General features: G+C 38.1%; 1 protein-coding gene across 3 annotated transcripts in view; it reads left to right on the top strand.

Annotated features, from left to right (window-relative positions):
* RIC8B (RIC8 guanine nucleotide exchange factor B) overlaps positions 1-20,444 on the top strand; it is a 37,706-nt gene extending 17,262 nt beyond the window's left edge. For 2 of the 3 annotated variants that reach the window (XM_054834380.1, XM_054834398.1), the window contains 7 exons: positions 1,342-1,436; positions 6,125-6,278; positions 6,618-6,713; positions 9,152-9,296; positions 9,452-9,596; positions 11,373-11,492; positions 19,341-20,444. In XM_054834380.1, the coding sequence (XP_054690355.1) occupies positions 1,342-1,436; positions 6,125-6,278; positions 6,618-6,713; positions 9,152-9,296; positions 9,452-9,596; positions 11,373-11,492; positions 19,341-19,452 (867 nt within the window). In that variant the 3' untranslated portion in view covers positions 19,453-20,444. Of the gene's footprint in view, positions 1-1,341; positions 1,437-6,124; positions 6,279-6,617; positions 6,714-9,151; positions 9,297-9,451; positions 9,597-11,372; positions 11,493-11,591; positions 13,322-19,340 lie in introns of those variants that run through there. The other variant, XM_054834388.1, reaches the window with a different exon arrangement.
* The last annotated feature ends 1,331 nt before the right edge of the window (positions 20,445-21,775 follow it).

The following is a 21,775-nucleotide window of genomic DNA, read 5'->3' as shown; positions in this document are numbered from 1 at the left end:
TACAGTTGTGGCCTTACCTGATGGGGTTTTGTGTGGTCGCTGTCTGTAGAATGAGGGAGGCTTTGTCCCACAAAACTTTTCCTCCCTAAAAAGCTCAAGCATGCAGCTGTCAGGAAAATTTCCTGCAGATTGGAGGAAATTCTGGTGTTAGTAACCTTTTATTTATTTATTTGGATGACAGTTTAAGATATTCTGGGGTGGGAGAAGCTTTTTTGTGTTTTGAGATAAAGCTTATATAACAACTCTTTACTAAAAGTTCCTAAAAGCAAGGAACCTTTAAATTAAAGAGCTCTTTAGTAGTTGTAAACTGTTAGCCAGAGATGTTGGGTGATATTCTGCTTAGCAAGTATCCCTGTGGAAATATTAATGATCTCTAAGAAGAGTAAACAGCATGTTAATTAAGTGGGTTGAAGATGCAGAATTTGAAGAGATTACAAACAGCAGACAGGATGGAAAATAAAAGGAGAGCAGAGAGGTTGGGCACGTGGGTAGAAAACTAAATGAGATCCATCCTAAGGGGGAAAGAACCATTTGAAACACCAGTATTTAATGACTGGAGATGGTTTCAAAGTAGCAAAGCCAGACAAGAGCTGCAGGTGGTGCAGTTGGCAGATTTGGATGCTGATGTTACAAAAGATGCACTGGGGCGCTTTGTGCTAGGTCAAACACACCAGAACATATCATGGATGCCAAGAAGAGCTAATGAAAAAGGACGAGGACAATGATACACAAAGTTAAATGATTGCAGTTATTGGTGTACTTTTGTGTGGCTGCTGTCTGGTGGGAGATTGGAAGGGCGAATTGCTTAGAGAGAGAGCAAAAGTAGGGCGAATAAGGTTGCTGAGAGTAGAGAAGTTATTAATGAAATGGAGAAAAGCTATCAAGGGAACAGAAGCAAGTGAATTAGAAAAAGAAACAGACTGGGTGGGGAATGAAACTGTGGGCAGCAAAAGGTCTAAATGAGGAGGCGGCACATGAAATGAAGAACATATGTAATCTAAATGGATGAAGAGGCGGCTGGGTGTAAATACAGGAAGGCAGACAGCAGTGGTATATTAGGAACAGTGGTTTGGAATTGGGCAAATAGTTGTAACGGGGTTTTCTGGTAGTGAAGGCTTATTTAACTGGAAAAAAGTCCTCAGCGACTTTCACAAGGCCTAGTTAAAAGGCCAGTTACGTTGCGTTCAGTGTACTCTAAGGTACAGTCCTTTTATTGATAGGGATGGATGTTATGATCTAATAGGTATTTTCCATCTTTAATTTTTATTATTCTAGTGACCTGAAACCCCCACTTGCAATCTTCAAAATGAAAAAATATCTTCATAATTTATATTTATATAGAACGAATCTCATCAATTTCGTTACATGGCTGCCATCCTTCGACACTGCTTATTAACTGCGGGCCCTACTGAGGACAAAACTGAAGAGTTGCACAGGTTGGTAGAATTGCAGAACCGATCTATTTGAAAAGGTTGTTGTTTTTTTTTAAAAATAGAAAAAAAAATACTTTGCCTAAAATCTAAAGTGGAGGTCTGAGAAACAATGAAGACAATATTAATTTTGAGTAAAATATTATTAATCTTTTTGATGAAAGCTGTTTGCCTGAAATATTGTTTAAGCGTCCACTATTTGAGAGAGAAAGTGGCTGGCAAGATTGTTAATTTTGATCAATAATAATGAAGCTGACCTTTTTGAAATCTTTTGTGCGTGTGTGTAACTGAGGATGGAAATGCATGTCGAAGTTCTAGGGGCAGTGTGGTTTGAAGTGGAATGCAACTTCTCTTGTTTTGCACAGAAGCTGATGAAAAAACTGCATTTTAAGATTTTTTTTTTTTAATGTAACTTTTGCAATAATCATGGATTGAGGTGGAAGTAACAAGTTGATATTTTATCTCCAATACTTCTAGGCTGCTTTATTAAAAGTACAAATATCAGTTCCCTGGTAATAATTCCCCCCCGCCAAAGTTGCATGAATCATCTTGCAGTTTTAGGTGCATTGCTTGGGGTTTTTTCCTCAGTCCTGCACCAACTGTTTGTTATGTATTTGCAGCCAATAATTCAATCAAAATTCAGAGTATTTTTAGTGAGGTGGTGGTTCTCTGTTCAGTGTTACTAGTTGTTTGGGGTTTTTTTCCATGACATCCTTATTTTTATCCAAGTAGGTCGGCTGTTCACAGGGCCCGACAGTACGGTAGCTTCAAACACTATGCCCTGTTATCTCTTGGCAATGAAGTTATTGCTATTTTCTTCTTCAGAGATGTCCGTATATCTAAGTGTAGGATCTTTTGAAGATGATCTTCTGAACTGCAGTCTCCAGGAAGAAGGATATAGCTTTTCACACCCAGCAGTCTTGAAAGTGTTAAATGAACTTGATTAAAATCTTGGAAAGCTCTTAGAGATCAACAGTCTTAGTAGGTGAACACTAAAATCCTACATCAGAGCTCTTCTCAGTTGGTGCAGACTAGTTCAGAATAATTTAGGATACTACTGCAGTAGTTGCCATGACTAAAGTTAGCGCTGAGCGTGTCCTAAAAGGCAGTCAATGTTTTCTCTTTGCTGCTGCTTATGGTGAGTGTTTTGCCTTCTCATCCTCCTTTAAGGGATGGACCAGTGGGAATAAGTTCCCCACTGCTAGGAAAATTGAACAGATTTGGATAAATTCAACAACTACAAGAAGACAGAGATCGGCCTTTAGCATTTAAGCTTGTACATAGTCAGCAAGACTGCCTGATATTCTGGTGAATTATTATACAGCTGATGCTCTTCCCGTGAAAACATGTTCTGTTTCCTTGTCCAGGAATCTGACTAGTCTAATCACCCTGTAAAATATATTACCCTGTAAAATTTAATTATCTTGTGCTATTGCAAAAGGATGCATGTTATTCAGGTCCTTTTGGTTTTAGCTTTTGCAAGCACTTGCAGATGAGATCCAAAAAGGGTTTTACATACAGAAGTAGGCAGCTGTGGAGAATATGTAGTATGAGTGTGATTTCTTCCTTGCTCTTTTTCAATCAGAAGGGATATTCTGTATAGAGATGCTGCCCACATGGACCTTATGGAGACACCAAGTCAGGCAAGGATTCTCCATAATTCTGAAGGGAGAAGCAGAAAAGAAATCAGGATGGTTATCACTGCCTTGTGTCACTTCAGTTGTTTCCCCTTCTCCATCAGGCTCAGTATAGCACTGCATCAGTCTTTCTGTTATGCTGGGAAAACAACTTTCTCCTTCTGTTAGCTAACTGTAGCCAGTTTGTTTAGCTCGAGTTCATAGAAGAATACAAGTATAGTATTGCTGCATGTAGTATTCGATCTTAATTTATGTCATACTTGATGTTTTTTTAACATGCTAGAAAAGCACTGCCCGGGTTTTGACTTTTGTGATTCAAATATTTCAGCCTGTTTGCAGAACTTGAGTTTTGTCTTTTGAATGCTACAGGGTGCAATAAAAGCTGAATAATATAATATACTTTTCCACCAAGACTACTCATCGCAAGGTAGCCCTGGAATAGAAAAGGTATAGTCAGAAGTAATGCCCCTGCAAATCCTCAGAGGGATCAGGGGCTTGGATCAGAGGGCCCCACTTCAGTCCCCTGATGTATTTGGTCAAGCAAAACTCTCATGCCCTGATAAAGGCTTCAATAATGAATAAGTAAACTTGTGTTAGCAGACTATAGCTAATACAGCACTGCTAAAAAAAATGAGGCTGTGCTGTCGTTTGGGCTGTTCAGTATGCTGGACTTTGACTGTGCAATCTTTATTGCTAGAGATGAGGTGTGAGTTGGAGAGCAGAGTGCAACTTCTCCCTCTGCTTTCCACCTGGAGCCTATCAGTAAGGCAATTATGAAAATAATGTTAAAAATGGAATAAAGTGTAAGCAGTGTTGAATGCAGAATAAACTTTATGAAGCATCAGGGAGACATAAGTATATTTCTTAGAATTGCTGATCACTTGCACTTCTCCAAGTTTGTAAATCTGCAGAACGTAAGATGCTTAAATGAAGGGTTTGGGCAGCCTGTTAAAGCACATGGTATGAATGCGTGTGCTCTGGATGTTTATTTTATGTGAGCATCAGGTCTTGGATACATGCCCTGAGCTGTGATGTATTGATTGTCGGTGTGACTCTATTTCTAATAAATAAGCAGAAGTTACCTATAAAAAAAATCTTAACTAATTTAGTACCTGGTATTGTTGTCATTATTGTGGTTGTCATTACTTAACATTTGAATATGAACAGCTTAAAGCACCACATATTAGTGTGAGTGCCATTTTTGCCGACTAACAAGGTTTTAATCAAGGCATTCAGCAGCTCTAAATAGGCCTTTGCTTCTGAATTTGCATATCAGGAGGGGGCTGGGAGCATGAGTGGGTGGATGTCATGTCCCAGTGATTAATGATCTCTAGGAAGCCGAAAAGGGGAGAGTAATATACGCAGTATTTCTACCCCCTGGAGTAGGAATGCAAACACTATTGTGCAGATCTGTGCATAGTCACTGACTTCCTGGTAGCTGGAGAATTTCATACACTCCTCTACCACAAATAAAACTGTCAGTGGAGTGACAAAGATCAGAAAGCCGGGCTTCACTTATTGAAAAGAATAGCTCAGACACAGTGATCCAGAAAATTAATTTTGTAGGTGTTTGGGAACTTGGTTGTTTAATAAGAAACTGGTAAAAAGAGAACTTTGGATGAAAGGCCCGAAGCCACCAAATATTTGTTGAATTTCAGTCTGTTTTGTTTCTGACTGTTCCTGAATTATTGGAGGGCAGTAACTTCCATGATATCAAAGATGTATCTTAAACAGGAATTGGAAACAAACAAAAGAGAACAAGCTTTCCAAAAAGTAGAAGTTGTCTGAATTTCAGTTGCTAAAAGAGCAAAAGGGAGATGACACAATGTGGAACAGCCACCCAGTCTGATCAGACCAAACGCGGCACATTGGTTAGAAATCCTATTACGTTTGATTGCCATGATTTGCTTTCTGTTGTACTAAACCTTTGTTAGAATTGTATTAATAACATAAAAACTGAGGGCAGCTTCTAAGTAAATTTTACTAAAAGTGTTAAATGAAGTTGTTTGTTTGAAAAGTTTTCTCTATTCTTGGAATGCTTTGCCAATCCTTAAAACATCGGTGCTCTTCATTTCATTGATAGCTTTGAGGTCTGTATATGTAGGCCTAAATAGTTCTGTAATATTTCTAAATATATCCATTTATAAGTTCAGTTGAGCATCAGCAAGTAAATAATGACAGAATTCTAATTTTTGCAGCATCTGTGTAACTTAGCCCCATATTCAGGAAGAGTACAAACGCAAGTCTGTATAATGAGAACAGGATAGATAGCAAACTCAAGGGATGTGTACCATACAAGAGACCCTTGCAAAGTAAGTTCCATCTTACTCCATTAAAGAGGAGGGAGGGACCCTGTGGTCTAATTTAAATCACTTAATGGATATTTGGGAAGCACTCCTCTCTGTGCTTTGTAGAATGCAAAGACTGCCAGTTCCTGAAAGGTAGTGCTTGGTAAATAAACCTCAATCTTTTTTCTTTCTTTTTTTTTTCCTGATGTGTTAAAAGCCTTCCGTATTTCCTATATACTACAAGCTAAGTAGAAGTGGAAATATTTCAGGGGACCTGAGAAATTGCCACCGTGCCCCACTGTTACAGGAGGAGGAGATGTTTTCTATGGTGTACTTTGTCACATCAATGGTGGTAATATTGATGTGTTGTAAAATGCTTGAAGTTTCAAGGAGGGAAAAAACCTCTGACCACTGCAAATCAATGTGAGAGTTCCCCCTGCTGTCCTGCAAGATCAGCTGCTGTAACACAGCGCTGGAAGCTGTGCCTTATCTATGGGGTAGGATACTGTGAGGAATGGAAGTAATAATGCACTGCTGCGGTACCGCTTTTGGAGCTTTTGTCTGTCTTTTTCCTGATTTGTTCCAAGAGCCAGCACTCAGGCGATAATGTATACCACCTTCTTTAAAACCCAGAGAGTAGAAAATAGAGCATTGTTTGAGTTGCAGGGCCTCTTTTTGGTTGCAGTTGTACAAACAGTTTATGGTGAGTTCTACTCTGGTTTTAATTCTTTCTTCCAAATGAATAATGAATTTTTAAAATCTGTTTCAGCAATGCAATCAACCTCTTAAGCAATGTTCCCGTTTCTTGCTTGGATGTTCTTATTAGTCCATCATCCCAAGAGGAGTCAGATATAAAATACAATGGTATGAATATGGGAGCAATTCAAATTTTACTGGATTTCATGGAGAAGAGAATAGACAAGGTATGGGCTGCAAAGATGCTTCACAAAAAGGGCCTCTTTCATTAAAGGAAAAGCGCAGATATATAAAGCTTCTTACAAACCTTTCAGACCGTATCTAGCACAAATATGGATGTCCTTGCTTCTAGATGTGAGGCATGTAAAAATTGAGAACCAATTCCTGTGAATATCTGAAGCATACTTGCTTGTGGGTGTGAGAGGATGAACATTTGGCTTTTTGTTTATATCTATGTAAAGTTCATGTTTTGGCTGTCATATTGGACTTCTTTGAAGGGTTCGTAGGATTTGAAAAGAAAACATTTTTAAGAGCAAATTTTAATTTGTATTTTGGTTTTATTTTAGGGAAGCAGCTATAGAGAAGGTCTGACTCCAGTTCTCAGTTTATTAACTGAATGCTGCCGAACTCATAGGAATATCAGGAAGTTTATCAAAGCTCAGGTAAGTAAAATACTCATCAAAATTTGAATATGAAGCTAATGACAAACTTTTTGAAGTTTGTACATCAGTGCAAGTCACTGATACTTTGAAAGTATGAATGGTTTCATATTAAATTACCCACAAATTTCTCTGTAGTATTTTCTCCTGTTAGGTCTCTGACAACTGTCAGCTGTGGAAATAATTTTTCAGTCATGTAAACCAATAGATATTATGGCCTAAGTTCCACAATGCATTTTGTAGAGCTGTTAAATAATAACATTAGGGGTATTGTAACACTGTGTTAATGTGGGTCACCACGGATCATGTGACATAGGGGCAAAGAACTTGGTGAGGTCTGTCCCTTTACATCCAGCATATAAAAAAAAAAAAAAAATTTCAGTGCAGTTGTTAAAACTTTGCAAAGCTGTGTGGTAGCCAGTGAGGCTACAGGTGTTTTCACGGGTTCTGCTTGAGCTTTAGTTTGACCTCAGCAGGCAGGAGTCATTGGAACTGAAACTTGTGTACCAGTGCGTATCAGCTGTTCTGTCGGAGCAAAACTCTGTCCCTGAACAGAGGCACACTTCATCACTTGGTCTCTTAAAAGAGCTGTTTAATACAGTACAGGCTGTTTTTACAGGAAAAAAGATTTCCATGCCATGGTTAAAGATCTAAAGGATGTCTACAGCTTGGTGGTGGGGTGTGGTGGTTTTTGTTCTGCTGCTTTTTCTGTAGTCGAGTGGAGAAAAGTTAAAAGATGAGCAAAGGAGAGACGGCTGAAACCAGCTGAGAAATGTTCTTTTTCGTAAGCTGCAGTGATTTTCAGGTTGCACTGTAGGTGCTGCTCCCAGATCAAAGCTGTACCTGAATTCATAAATGGAGTTTATAATGGAAAAGAGCATATTTTGCATATTTTTTTTCTACCTCTTTCATCTATACCAGGAAAGAGTTTTTGAGGAGTTTAAGAAACTTGTTCTTGGTGTTTATTGTTTTTGTTCACAGTGGTTCTTTCTTAGGATACTCTTCTAATCTGTTAAGTTAAAAAAAAAAAACAACGTTGCAGAGCCAAATGTTCAGAAGTTAGAAAATAAAGTTGTCTGCATGTTTTTACGACATCTCGGCATCTAGATGTCAAGATATAATTGCATGCTGTCTCTTACCACAGGACCACTGCCTCATATAGTGCACAGAATGGATGGATGCTGCTAACTGCATGACCGGATGTTTGATATTTTGAATTACCCTCATTGTTAAGTGTTGGCCTTAGGCTTTATTTATTGTGCACTATTCAAATTCTGATCTGAAGACAGAATGATTAATTTCCTCATGGACTGTCCTATGGCACTCATCACTGTATTAGTATTTGAGTATTCTAAAAACGTTAATTCATTCTTACAGCACTCTGTGAAATGGCAATCATGGTACTATTCCCATTGGGGAAAGTAAGCAGGGACAAAGTAAAATGCTTTTGCTAATTGTTTGAGTACTTAGTTTGAAAGAGACAAGGTCTGTTCTTTTCTAAGTAGTCAATACTTTAGCATTCATTTGTTTAAGTTTTTTCATTTGTTTAAGTATTGGTTCCTAGTGAGTCCGATTTCAGTAGCAATTTTGCACAGAACATGAAACTTTTACATTAGACACCTAGAAGACAAAGGACCTGTAATTTCTTATAACACTTGGTGACATCTTGGGCTTCATTCCCTAGTAAAACACTGAAGATCCATAATTCTTACAGGAGTTTTCAGACCATTAAATATTTCATGTTATGGCCCAGATTTGTTTGCAGATCATATCATATCATATCATATCCTGTGAATGTGGAAAAATTAATGTAGGTCTTGAGTGCATATGCACAAGGAGGTAGAAGTTAGGTTGCAAACCAGCCATATTTCAGGCACCTCCTGCCTTTCTTGAGGGTTGAAGTTAACAATATTAATGACATTTAATGTAAAAATAGTGTGTTTGAGGAAATGTTAAATAGCATTTTCTCCAAAATCTTTTTGAAACTTAGCTTCAGCTTTTAAAAAAGTGTTTTCTGGGAGAAGTACGCATTTCCTCCATATACATAGAGCTAATTTTTGAAATTCATGGTAGTAGAACTTGTGTTGTGACTTATTTTCCTGCTTTTTCACTATAAGTATATTCATTGTTCTGTATAAATTACACATCATGTTAATATTGTAGGTTTCCTTAAGCTGGTATTTTTAATGCTTTTGCCAGATAGTTGAGCAAAACAGAAGAAACAAAGAATATGAGGTTACTGCCTCCTGTTAGCCAACTATTTTGGGACAAGCATTTGTGCTTTTACACTCCTAATAGTTTGGTTTTGGTTTTTTTTTTTAAGTCTACACTTGGGACTGAGCACTTTTCTTTCTTGTTCTGTTGACTATGTGTGTTTCTGCAAGGACTGGATAGCTATTGCTGTGCATTCTATGGTGTTTTTTTCTTTATCGTGCTGCTAGGTATTGCCTCCATTAAGAGATGTATCAAATCGTCCAGAAGTTGGCACAACAGTGAGAAACAAGCTTGTGCGCCTTATGACACATGTTGATCTTGGAGTAAAGCAAATTGCAGCAGAATTTCTTTTTGTTCTTTGTAAAGAGAGAGGTACGCATTACTTTTTCTTCTCCCTCCTTATATAAGGTCTTGCTGTAATTGGTATATTCGCCTCTTGCTGTAACTCTCGATTCTTGTAATGCTATGCTTTTTTTTTGTTTTGTAGGTGATTATAGCTGAATAATTTTTTGTATTGCTCTTTGCAGTCGACAGCTTGTTAAAATACACAGGCTATGGTAATGCAGCAGGATTGCTGGCAGCAAGGGGCCTGTTAGCAGGAGGAAGAGGAGATCATTGGTACTCAGATGATGAAGATACCGATACAGAAGAATACAAATCTGCAAAGCCAAAGTATAGTATTGGTTTCAATTCTGCATATTGTGTTGCAATTTAGATGTTTTGACATAATTTTTTTGTTTCATCTTTTCCAGAGAGGCCAGTTTTGGAATTATACATCCTTATATTAACTACTGTCTCCTGTTGACTTCATGGTCTAATGTATAGTTAGATGGCTCCAGGGGGAAAAAAAAAAATCACTATGAGAATGATTTAACTTCAGTCTGAATAACTATTTAAAATTCGAGTGTGAAAAGAGATTTTTGAGCAAATTTTAGAAAAAAATTATAGTAACAAACTTATCAAGGATGGCTTTTGCCCCAGATTTTCCAAGACGACACATGAAGTTGCCAAACTAGTAACTATTGTTTGTGGGATATGTCTCTGTAACAGAGAAAATAAAGATGTCAGATGTGGTTTAAGGTTTTAAGCAGGACTTTGTAGAAAAGGAACAAACCAGTAGGTCTGGTTTCAATTGGTCAGATTGCCTGGTACTAAAATTTTCATAAAGAATCAAGTAGGTCACATAAGTAAATACAGAAGGAGCAAAATAACTTCTGTAGAAGTAATGCATCAGGAATCCAATATATTCGTTTGAAGGATTCAATGATCATATAGAAGCTCTGTCTGATTTTTATTAATTGCAATTGATTTAGTGTTACAGGTTTCAGTTTGTCATGTTACGTCTATGACTTGATGCCATTTTAAGTAGGTTCTGAAATTGTTGATAGTGGGCATCTGAAGCATGTTATTTTTCTGCTTTACTCTGTTTTCCTTGAATTACATGGGCATGATTAGGTATATGACAGAAGGTGTGTGGCTTATTGAAAGATTCTTACTAAGGAACACAAATGAAAGACAGGATTAAATGTATGAGAAGTTACAGGAATTATATTGCTTCTACGCTAAGAAACAAACTCTAAATCAGGAGGTTTCTTTTTATTTCTACACTTGAGGATTATTTTTTTTTTGCTCTTTTGTCTCTGCTCTTCTTTCAAAAGCCTAACATCCAGTTATATGCATATAAGTAAAACTATAATGTCTGTTTAGTTAAAAGCTGACACTTAAATGAAACATTCAAGACAACTGTCAGTGATTTATGCATCTGATTTTCTGTATCGCTGTTAATTAATTGTGATTAAACTGCTTGAAAAGATAATTTGCCCTGAAAGTGTTCTTTAAAACTACTTCCCTGCTTTTGTTACCATTTCTGTATTGCTGTTCACTTGTTTTAAGAGTGAAAATAAAACTGGCATTGTAAATTCTCAAAGTAATCTTAATTTGGTTTGAGCAAAAATCATCATGGGAGGGGAACAGTGAACTAATTCAACGATGTTTCATGAATAAGAAAATGTAACTAGAACCTGTCTATATTTTTAAAATTAAGCCTGTACAGAATTAGTTTCAAACATGTATCTGTTGTTCTGTTCCCCATCTATGTCATTATTACTAATGAAATTGTGATTATTACCATCATTATGCCCCTGCTTTCAAACTGCTTGTGTATGGGTTATGACATAACAAGTACTAGTGGACTGTGTATTTCTGGGTAGCTAACCAGAAATTAATACAGCGAATCAACAAGAATATAATACCACAATTCACAAGAAAATGCTACAAAAAAGTATAAATATGAAGGTTGGCTATTTATCATAAAAACTTTCATGTGCAGTTCAGACAATTTTAGTCTTGGCGGTTTCTGTAGGCGTGTTCCTCTTTCCTTCTGTCAAGAACATAGACAATTTACATATATCTATAGAAATGTAAACTGTATTGTTTTTCCACTTCCAGCATTAACCTTATCACTGGTCACTTAGAAGAACCAATGCCCAATCCGATGGATGAAATGACAGAAGAACAAAAAGAATATGAAGCTATGAAGCTTGTCAACATGTTTGATAAACTTTCCAGGTACTGTATTCTACCTGCTTTGGAGGGAGGCAGCTCATATCCTGGCTTTTTACTAAGGTCTAGTGCTTCAAAATAGTTCTATAATCAACTTCTTTGCAGGATTAGGACCACTTTAACTGCAGGGAAAAATGTTTAGCACCTCAAAGAAAAGAGTGATATGTAACAGGACTTCAGAGGGAAGGCTCTTCTGGAGAGGATTGGACAGAATCAGGAAGATCTGGTGGTGAGGGGACCTGCCTCCTAAATGGATAGACTGATAATAATGAAAAGAATTTCTCCTTTTAAAGTATGGGACACAATCCAAGCCCAAGGCAAATGTAATCACTTTCACCAAGTCAGTGAGCAGCATCTCATGGTAACTACTTATGTCTGCTGCTTATACGAAGAACAAATACAGTGTGAAAATAGTTGTCACCAGAGGCAGTAAATTATATAATGGAGCAATGAAAAGGGAATTTACAATTAAGAATTATTGTGGATTTGTTAAAATAAGTGTGGACTGATTTACAAATGAGCCTTTATAATTTGTTTTAAATGACAGGTAATGCCATGAAAGAAAATGGTACTTAATGTGACATAAAGGTGTACATTATTAATACAGAAAGTTCATTTTTATTTTATAACTTTTTACATACAAACAGGGAACAGACCTGTGCTGTTAGCTACAGCTTTTTTTCCTCTTTGACTCAGTATGCCTAGAATTTGCTGATTTTTCTTCCCCCATGCTTGTAGCCATATTGGAGTGATTGGTTGTAGTTATTCTGCATAAGAGAAGTTTTACATTCTTGAGGAACACGTAATGTAATACTAATTTACTATTGAAGTGAGCTGTAGGAATTTAGGTAAATATATTAAGTGGACCATTCTTCAAGCATGGGAAAATTCAGCAGCTACAAATGTGTCTGTGTGTTATGAGAGTCTGTAGATAGTCAAATAATGAGATTTCTCTCAAATATTGAGAGAAATTCAGCAAACCAAGTATTTTTACATCTCTGTTAATGATTAGGAATACAGCAAAAGATACAGGAGAATCTGGATTTTATTAGCTGACAAAGACTGAATTATAAGCAGGAGCGAAAGCAGGGAAGGATCTTGGAACAACTGATCTGAGACTGTCAGTGAAGTAATTGGATACTTTTTCACATTATTTGCATGGAAAGCAAGTGTAGTATGTTACTGTCTTTTTAATAAAGAGAAGAAAATGCAATGCATACGTAATCTTAATTGAACTGCTGTGTAAAATGGAATGATTGCTATGTCAGCTAGAGAATTAGGATGCTGAGCCTTAGGGGTACCACAATAAAATGACCAAATGGTCTAAAACTTTTTTAAAAGGAAGATTGAGACCGGAGATAAACCAGGACTGAAGAAGAGTCAGTTGCTGTAGCAGTTACACAAAAAGTCCAAATGGCGTTACTGTAGCATAAGAGCCTTTTCAGTTTGGAGGATCGGAGACACCTGCTGTGTTGCCGGCTACAAACTGACAGTCGTGAAGCAGCTGGTGCCCTGTGTCACTACTTATCCTCTTGGCCAGTAGCATTACTGGGGATTGAATAGAATAGAATAACTTTGGAAGTAAGTTACCTTGCACTTTCTGTGTCAGTTACATCCACCTGCAGTTTCTTCTGTAGTACTTGGACTGCAAACTCTTCAGGACTGGGACTCTCTTTGTCGTAACGTTTTTGTTTGGGTTTTTCTACAGTGATTACTGTGGGACAGTGTTGTTGATGTGACCCCTTTAGGTGCCGTGATAACGTGAATAAAATCACTTGGCTGTTCCTCGCACCCTTTTTGTTTTACTGAAAATTGAGATGGGGGAAATGCTGGCAGGAAGGAAAAAGAAAGTAAGACTTGGGTTTGGGAGGCTGTGGGATGTTTTTAATGAATGTAATTGAGTGCAATTGTGGGGTTTGCAGATGTTAAATAAAATGAGAAGCTGCCAGTCTTGTATACAAGAAGAAAGAGTTAGTAACATGCTGATAGTAGTGGGAGTCCCTCCATGTTTTTGGAGTTCAACATTTCTGCCTCCAGCTTGAGATTTTCAGAGACTTAAAGCTACCAGCGGAATGTTCTTTTTTTTCCCTTGGTTTGCAACCTACAAATTTAAACTGGAGGTTGCTTTTATAGGAGTCTTCAGTTGATTCTGGGTTTTCAATCTTGCTATGAGGCAGACGGCTGATGGCAGGTTTCCTACTTCTGCTGGTCTGTGTTGTCGCCGCCATAGGAGGGGATGTACACCATGAACTGAGCAGTTCCAGTTTGGTGCAGTGCTTTGCTTATAAGAGGGGAGGAACTTGGACACAGAACCAACAGCTCCTTCTAATCTCGAACGAGTTTATGTAATTTTATCTGTATAACTTGAACAAGAGCTTAGAGTCAACTTGTGTGATGCACAGCAAAACTGGTTTGGTTAGTACGCTCGTCCCAGTAATGGAAGCTAAGCTTTAAAGAGTGAGCATGCTTCTACTGGAGAAAGGTGTGGGGAGGAAAAAAAAGTTAAAGGACTGACACACTTGCTTTCCTTCCTGACTGATGAGGATAATCTGGCCAGTCTGTCAGTGAGGTGTTCTAGATTTGGCTTTGACGGGCTCTGTACTGTTTTTGAAAAGTTACCTGATGATGGATTGAACTTGGAAAACAAATTTGCAAAACAGTACTACTTCAATTAAAAGTTATAGCCTTCATTAATGGCTGCTGACTGTTTACACTGTACTGTTTGTACAGGTTTATTGAAACTATAAATAATAAAGTGGCATTTTCTCCCTTGTTCCATAAGATGCCAGTGGATTTTTGCTCTCCAGTTTTCTCTTTATTTTCAGCATTGGCACTGAAGAAACTGCTTTGAGATGATGTAAAACTGATCTATGCTTTTGGTCGTTTCGGGTCTTAACTTCCAAACTTTTTCTATTCTGTTAGGTTGTTGGTGTTTAGACCTGTTCATGAGGTAATTGACCATTGACAAGGATAAATTAAAATGAATCACCTAGTTTTGTTTTATCAAAATGTATGGAGGAAAGCTGAATATTGTTTGTGAACCCATTCCCCTGCCACAATATTTTAACATAGACTTGGGTTCTACAAAAGCTTTTATAGAAATTAATATTTTGCTCAAATTTGTCTGGATGAGATTACTTTTTTAATTCATTAAATATATATATATAAAAAAATATAAGTGTAAATGAAGATGAAAAATCTTGATTACTGCAGCTCTTGGGAGATGTAGATGTTACTTAAGTAGTTTGCTGGATGCCTGAACTTGGCTTTGAAGTAACTCTATGGGCTTTGTCTGCAGTAAGGGTCAATACTATCTTGTTGATTCATTGAGAATTGTTTGGTGACTGTAAATCAGCATCCTCTGATGTGATGCTTGAGCTTTGAAACACTCCCCAAATCTGAAAAAAGATTTAACTCAGCCTCTCATTTTTGCAAAATATCAAGTTCACCACCTTAAAGCAGTGTCGCGTGATATTCAGTCTGTTTATATCATAGATTATTGGAAATACTCTGTGTTAATTAAAATGTCTGGAAAAAATGCTAACATTTTTTCTATTATAAATGATAGGTAGAATTGTATATTAATTGACTAATTTAAAATGTCAGGATGCTTTTTCCAAGCCAACCTTGTATTAATAGCAAGAATCCTTTTGCTGATGAAATGGTCTCCCAATTATCACAGCTTGGTTTTGTTGTACATTGAACAGAAGTCAACAAAACGAGTATGTAAGAGAACCTGTCTAAATAAGCAACCATACTCATTAAAAACACAAAATTAATCATAGGATGAATGAAGAAGGCAATGTTACATAGATTTTTTTTTTTCCTCCTCTTTCTAATCATAGAACAAAATAATGTTACATGAAAGGATCGGAACTATTATGTAGCACTCAATTATAAGGAGGTGAATAGGTCCCTAACATGCCATTTTATCAAAGGAGCAGACTGGTGTTTACATGATGGCTGTTTCATTACAGACACCGTCATTAATTCTATGTGTCAATACTGCCCTATAGCACATAGAGCAGACAAGAAAGAGTTACCCTTCCAAACAAGGGAATGATTTTTTGAATCGTTATCAAGCTAAATGGCAAACAGGAAGCTAGAACTTCTATAGATACATTTGAAGGGACTCTTGGGAGATCTGGAAGGGGAAGAAGAGAATGCGTTTTACCAACTGCTTAATTATGGTGTGTTTCTAAGTACACTTGAATAGAATGTTTTGTTTGCATTAGAAAAATAAATGTTGCAAGAAGGTGTATTTGAGTATATGGGAGGTCACATAAGGATGTTCAAATACGTATAAATATGCGCATCATATACTTGTATATATCTTCATGGATACAGAAGTATTCCCGCTGCCAGCTACTGGGCTGAAGAGATCTCTCTTCTGCCCTATAGATGGACCGTAAATACCCAGTTTCTGGGTAGTGAATTGTCTTCTGAGGCTATACGTGCCAGTTTCTGGTGCTTCCCTTGCCACCTTGTGTCTCACCTTAAACAATAAGCACATCCTCCGCTAGCCCAAGTTGTGGAAGCTCAGTTGAGGTCTCTAAGCAGCCAGTGCTAAATGGGCACACTGCTGAGGCTGGCAGAGCTGAGTCCATTCGTATCAGGTAAGGATCAGCTCTGTGGGCTCTTGTGCGGTACTGAAGTTAGCTTAGTGATGCCTCTTGCAGTCCTACCCAAAATTCTGTTACTTAGCAGATAGTTGTTCCAGACTTCTGAAGGCAGCCCAGATCTTTTCATCTGTCTTCCTCTGTATTTTTCCTCTTTGAAAAACATGATTAATGTTGGGTAGTGTTCAGAGCTTGCAGTCATGTCTTCACCGGTGAAAGGATCACAGGTTTTACACCATTTTAGGACTTAGATTATGGTTAGGAAAAAAATAGGCTGATCCCTGCTTCTCCTTCTACCTCTTCTTTGGGTGGCCTAGAGTATTTCTGTCTTCGTACAGTTCAGTTTTACTGGGTAGCATTTGTCTGAGGAAGGATGTATGGATTTCAGCTTCCTAATACAGAGAAAGAACAGCAAACTTGTAACAACCGTCATTCATCCTATTCAAGGACTTGCAAAGCAGGAAGCTCGTGCAGGAACAGAAAGGTAATTGATAAACATCCTTGTTATTCTGTGAAATGCGAGATGAGCCTAGCTCATGGTTGAAGCCTAGAGAGGAGGAAATGCATTGGGAACGAACTTCAAATGCAATACAGCACAGGTCATAATGGTGCACTTTGAAATGAGTACAGCGAGCTGAGAAACAGGCTTTTGGACATCACAAAAGAAGGTACAAATGCACTTCAGTGATTCAGGCTTCTACATTGCATTGCCACGCAAAGCTTGGTGCATGTATCCCCAAAAGACCCTCACAAAAACCACAGACCAAGATTTGTACCTATGGATGTGACTTGTCTATTGCGTCTGCTATTCAGTGTCTCTGCACATGACTCACCGGGAGCGAAAAAGTTTCTGCCAAGTTCTGGAGTGTGTGTAGCAGGATGTAAGAGTGAAGCATGAAAGGGAAGTTGCAGAGAAAGAGCTATTTCTCTGTAATTGACAAATGATGAGATAGGACTTCTTGACAATATTTACAGTTATCTTGTAAGTATCCTTATGTGAGGAGAGGGAGATTTCCCTCAGAAGGGGACCTTGGGACCTGGTTTTCCTGTGTTTCTCTTTCCTTTTTCTTGAACTGTTTCTTTATCCTTTACTAGCCATTATAATTTATTACTAATAATAAATTGTAAATGCCTAGTAAATGCTGTGATTCTGTGACTTCTGGCTGCGATGCTAAATGTTGCAACCTAAGATTATCTGTTGTGGTTTTTTAAAACAAAAATCTAGGATCCCTTCAGCTTAGAGGGCAAGCAAAAGTGATTTTCTTCTTTCTGGCTATGTTTTTACTTTTAGGACTTAAAAAATATGAGCAAGGACTTACTCTTCAGGTTGTTCTTTTCCAAAAATAAGTGTATTAGATCATACTGAGGCTTGAACTTGAGTAAGTGGCACTGAAGAAATGTTGCAAGACTGATTACAGATTTCAAAGGACACTTGTTTTGTATTATGGTGCTTAAAATTTAAAAGCTAAAAAGTATAGGGGTTTTTTTCTGTGAAAAATGTCTTTGCTATTAGAGGCAACTCAGAAGCACTCCAGCTTTGCCTTTGGGGGATCCCTCCAGCAGGCAGGGAGGGTTCTGGTCCTGTTTGGACACTGGATCCGCAGTCATCATTTTTTGAGCCCTTTCAAATCTGATTTTGAGTATTCTTTTGATGTCTTCTTGCACACATCTCCAGCAGATACTTGAAAACTTCAGAGTGCTCTCATTTGGGCAGAATCTGCATCCTATAGATCGTATTGCCTGAAGGAAGAGGACTTGCCATCAGTCCTCAAGTATGGCAAGCTATCTCCAGTCTATTTAAAGATAGATCCTACTCTTATGCGCGCGTGCACACACAGGCAGAGTCCGGCCTGTGCTCTTCAAGTATGGTCATTCCAAACCTCCTTCCCTGGCCCTCAGCTTCCCACCCAGACCTGGTTAGCCAAACCACCGCAGTTTCTCCAGGTTCAGTTTCTCATGCTTTGAAATGCTGCAGGCAGGGGGATTTGAGAGGTTATCACCATAGCACCTGATTGCCACATCTGCGCAAATAGCTGCATTTCTCTTGGACTCTGCTTTTCCTGTGCAAAAAAGACTTGGGGACTTAATTTAACCGCTGCTTGACTGTACAATATCTAGCGTACACATGCCATATAATTCAGATGTTGCCTTTCTTGCTGTTCCTATGGTTGTGTTAAGATTAGATTGCCAGCTGCGTACAGGCACTTTTTGTCCCTTTTTTTCAGCTGAGGTAGTAGTGCAGACCAGGCAGAGAACTGGTGAAATGCCTTTGCTTCCCCACTGAGTGATAGAGTTTTATTGTCTGTGGCTTGGGAGGGTGGTATATGTGTGTTAAATCGACAGTTTTACAGGGCTGCCTTTCAAGCAAGGGGTGAATTGACATCAAGCCTCTGCTCCTTTATTTAAGGTGACTCCTGAATATTTAAAGGTATTCTCCTTTTTTTTTTTTTTTTGGCAGAAAATCAAAATGTTATCTTTGCCCTTACAGCTTTTGCCATAATCCACATATAAATGAGGTGATAAAAAGTAAGGATTAAATAAATCTTTGCTAATACTTTTTGATTGGCTTAATCAATAATTAATCATCTCTTAGATGAGGCTGTAGCTTGTGGAGTAGATATAATTGGATTAGCTGCTGAGAGGCCGTTGGAGCTTTGGAGAGATTAAAATGGCTGTCAATCCTGTAATTAAACTGCCACAAACAAAAGCAATAGCATTAGAATCAGTCAGCTTTTTTTAAATGAATCAACAAGTACTTACACACCCCTGCTAGTGGTGTAGGCAGAGTCTGTTCTGAGTTACTTCCTTCGACAAGATGAATATGTATCAAATCACTGTTTTAATTGCCCAGGCGTATATTGGCCAGAATGGCAGGTGGAATTTTAGGAAGAAATGGCTGTCAGAGAAGTCTTAGAAGAAAAGCTGGTTTGTGTATCTAAAGCGGTGAACCTGCTCCTTGTCTTGAGCCTATTAGGCACTGACTTTTCATGGTGTCTTTAATTGGCTAAGTAGGTTTGGCCTACATGAATGAAGTCTTTATCTGCCCTGCTCTTCCCCTCCCACCTATTTTGGAAGGTTTTTTGTTCCTCTCTCTTCAAAACAGAGGGCTTTAACAGAAATAACTTCCTTTTAAAGGCTCATTATGTACTAAAGCATGTACTGTATGTGACTGTATTATACACATGTGAATCGATATGTGTGCGTATGCTAATATACTTTTTTACATCTCTTACAGAGATGAGCTTATCAAACCAATGGGAGTGCGGCCGGATGGTACAATGGCTCCTTTGGAAGAAGCAGTCAGCCAGTACCATACCAACAAGCAAGACAGTTCAGATTCAGACTAAAGCATCACCTGCTTCACTCTTATTCTCTAATCCACACTTTTCCTTAGAGCCACGACATGTTTTATCTAGGCATTTTATCCTCACATTAGGCAGCATCACTTTAACTGTTCTATTATTGGGATATTTAAATGATGGGTCCTGTGGTGTAACGTCTCAATTTTTATGATGTCTGTTTAAAGAACATATCAATTTATTAGTTTATGATCTTTATTAATTTAAAACTAAATATATTTCAAAGGGATAAAAAGTGAAAGCGTACAATGTAAAATAAAATACAAACACTTTAATTTTCCAGAATCCTGTTTTCTGAACTCTGTAGATTTTCCCATTCTAGATATTTTATTTTTTGTATTGTCAGTCTCTCCCTTTATATAATTGTAATTAACGAAGCGTGTTTGCTTAATGGCATTAGGAGCAGAGGGTGTTTAAACTTAGAGGTCTGACTGACCTCTTGAAGCTGCTTTAACTGGGATTCAGCAGTGATTTCAGAGCTGCCCTTTTTAAAATGTCATTGGATTCCTTACTGCTGCACACTTCTGTGGTTAAGCTGCTGTTTAAGATTTTACCAATGTGTCAGTCACTGACAGCTGCTAAAATTACCTTTAAATTGGGAACAAGATGATGTATGTTGTATGTCCTCCCTCCCCTGTTAAGACCACACGAGTATAACCCCCTCTCCCATCTTTGGTTGAGTAAAAACATCCCTATTCAAAACAGCATTCAAGTATGTACACTTAAATGTTGCCATAAATGGGAGCGGCCTGAAGTGAAGTGCATGTGCAAGTGTTTTACTGAATTGGGGCCTACTTTTGGAGATTAGCGGGTGCGCCTCACTTGAAGGGAAGTCAAACTAATCAACAAAGAACTAGTTCCTTTTAAGGAGAACTTAGGAAGTGATGGGATAGATAACGGGAAGGTGGGAAGGAGAAGAAAGTGTCACTTTCAACTTTGTACTCTTTAAAAACAAAGATTAAAGTTTTAGGCGTGCTGCACTGCTGTTGTTGCCTCTTTGCCTGGTTTCTTTCTCTGTGTGTTTCTCCCAGCACGAATGACGTGAATAATCCATGTCCTAGTTTGTAATTCCTTTTTTTTTTTTTTTTTTTTCAGAAGCGTACTCATGCCATGGTATACATTTCTGTAAGCAGGGACCTTTCTGGACAGCGGGGAAAAGGAAGCCAGCTGCTGTTTCCACACAGCAATAGCTAAAGCAAAATTCATCAATGTATTGATAATACTGTAATCATACCTATTTATGTATGATTCCAAAAGGGGGAGGAAGGAGTTGTCCAGGAGCAAAAAATGTGCTTAGCTGCATCTAAGTTGGGTGTCAAAAGTGTAATTCTGGGTTTAGCATCATGTACCGACTTCTCTGAACCCAGCACAGGTAAGTATTAAGGGCACTGCAGGTGCAAAGAATTGGGTCCTGTCTTGGTACCAGCTGAAGCTGTTTCTGGGGGCTGGACAATCTGTTATTTCAGTAATAGGGTTGCTGTAAAGGGATGAGTACAGAGCATGAAAAACAGCAAAATCTCAATTTCTTGCTTTACAAGCTGTAGAATATGCTCCTACAATTAGCTGGCTAAAAAGATTCATAAAACAATAATGGCTCCAGGGACCTTGTTACAAATGGTATAGCATGAGGCTTTTGTGGCCTGGTTCCTGCCAATTGCAACGGGGCAACAATGGTCGCAATAACAGTTCTTCTGTTTAGTTTATCTTAGAAAAATACATGCTCGTGGTAGGTTTTACAGACATGAGATGCTGCTTCAATTCAAAAGAAAAAAATGAAGACCAAACATAAAAGGTTCTGCCTGAATCTGCTCAAGAGGGATTTTCATAACTGGGTTGCTTGTAGTGGGAGTGCAGGTTGATGTAGTTAAATTAATAACTCCTACTCATGCAGTATCCCGAATCGTCTCTTGTTCCAAGATGACAATTTGTGGAAGGAATGCTGCAAGATTTCTGGCTTATTTTCAAAACATAACATAGGTCTATCCTTCTCTGCACTGGCTGGAAAATCTTGGGAGAAAGTTCCTCCAACACAACAGTGCGTCGTCTGCCTTGTGTGCTATATGGTGTTTGTTTTCTCTTCAAAGCAACCATGCGTGTGTTAAGGTTTCTCTTGGATTGGGAGTCTGGAGAAAAGTTAAGTGAGTATTTGGTGGTTTAAAAAAAGAAAAAACCCCAACAAACCTCCCTGGAATTCTTTGCTTACTGTGAAATTGGGATTTGCTCCCGAGTTTATTTTCAAAGCTGAACCTCTGAAAATTGGAGGCTTGGGCAACTGGACCTTATTTAAACTGGCAAACTGGTCAGCGAGCTT

The sequence above is a fragment of the Grus americana genome, chromosome 1 (assembly GCF_028858705.1).
Source record: "Grus americana isolate bGruAme1 chromosome 1, bGruAme1.mat, whole genome shotgun sequence".
NCBI classification, from domain to species: Eukaryota; Metazoa; Chordata; class Aves; order Gruiformes; family Gruidae; genus Grus; species Grus americana.
Note: the sequence above shows the minus strand (reverse complement) of the source record. Positions and strands in the feature narration are given on the sequence as shown.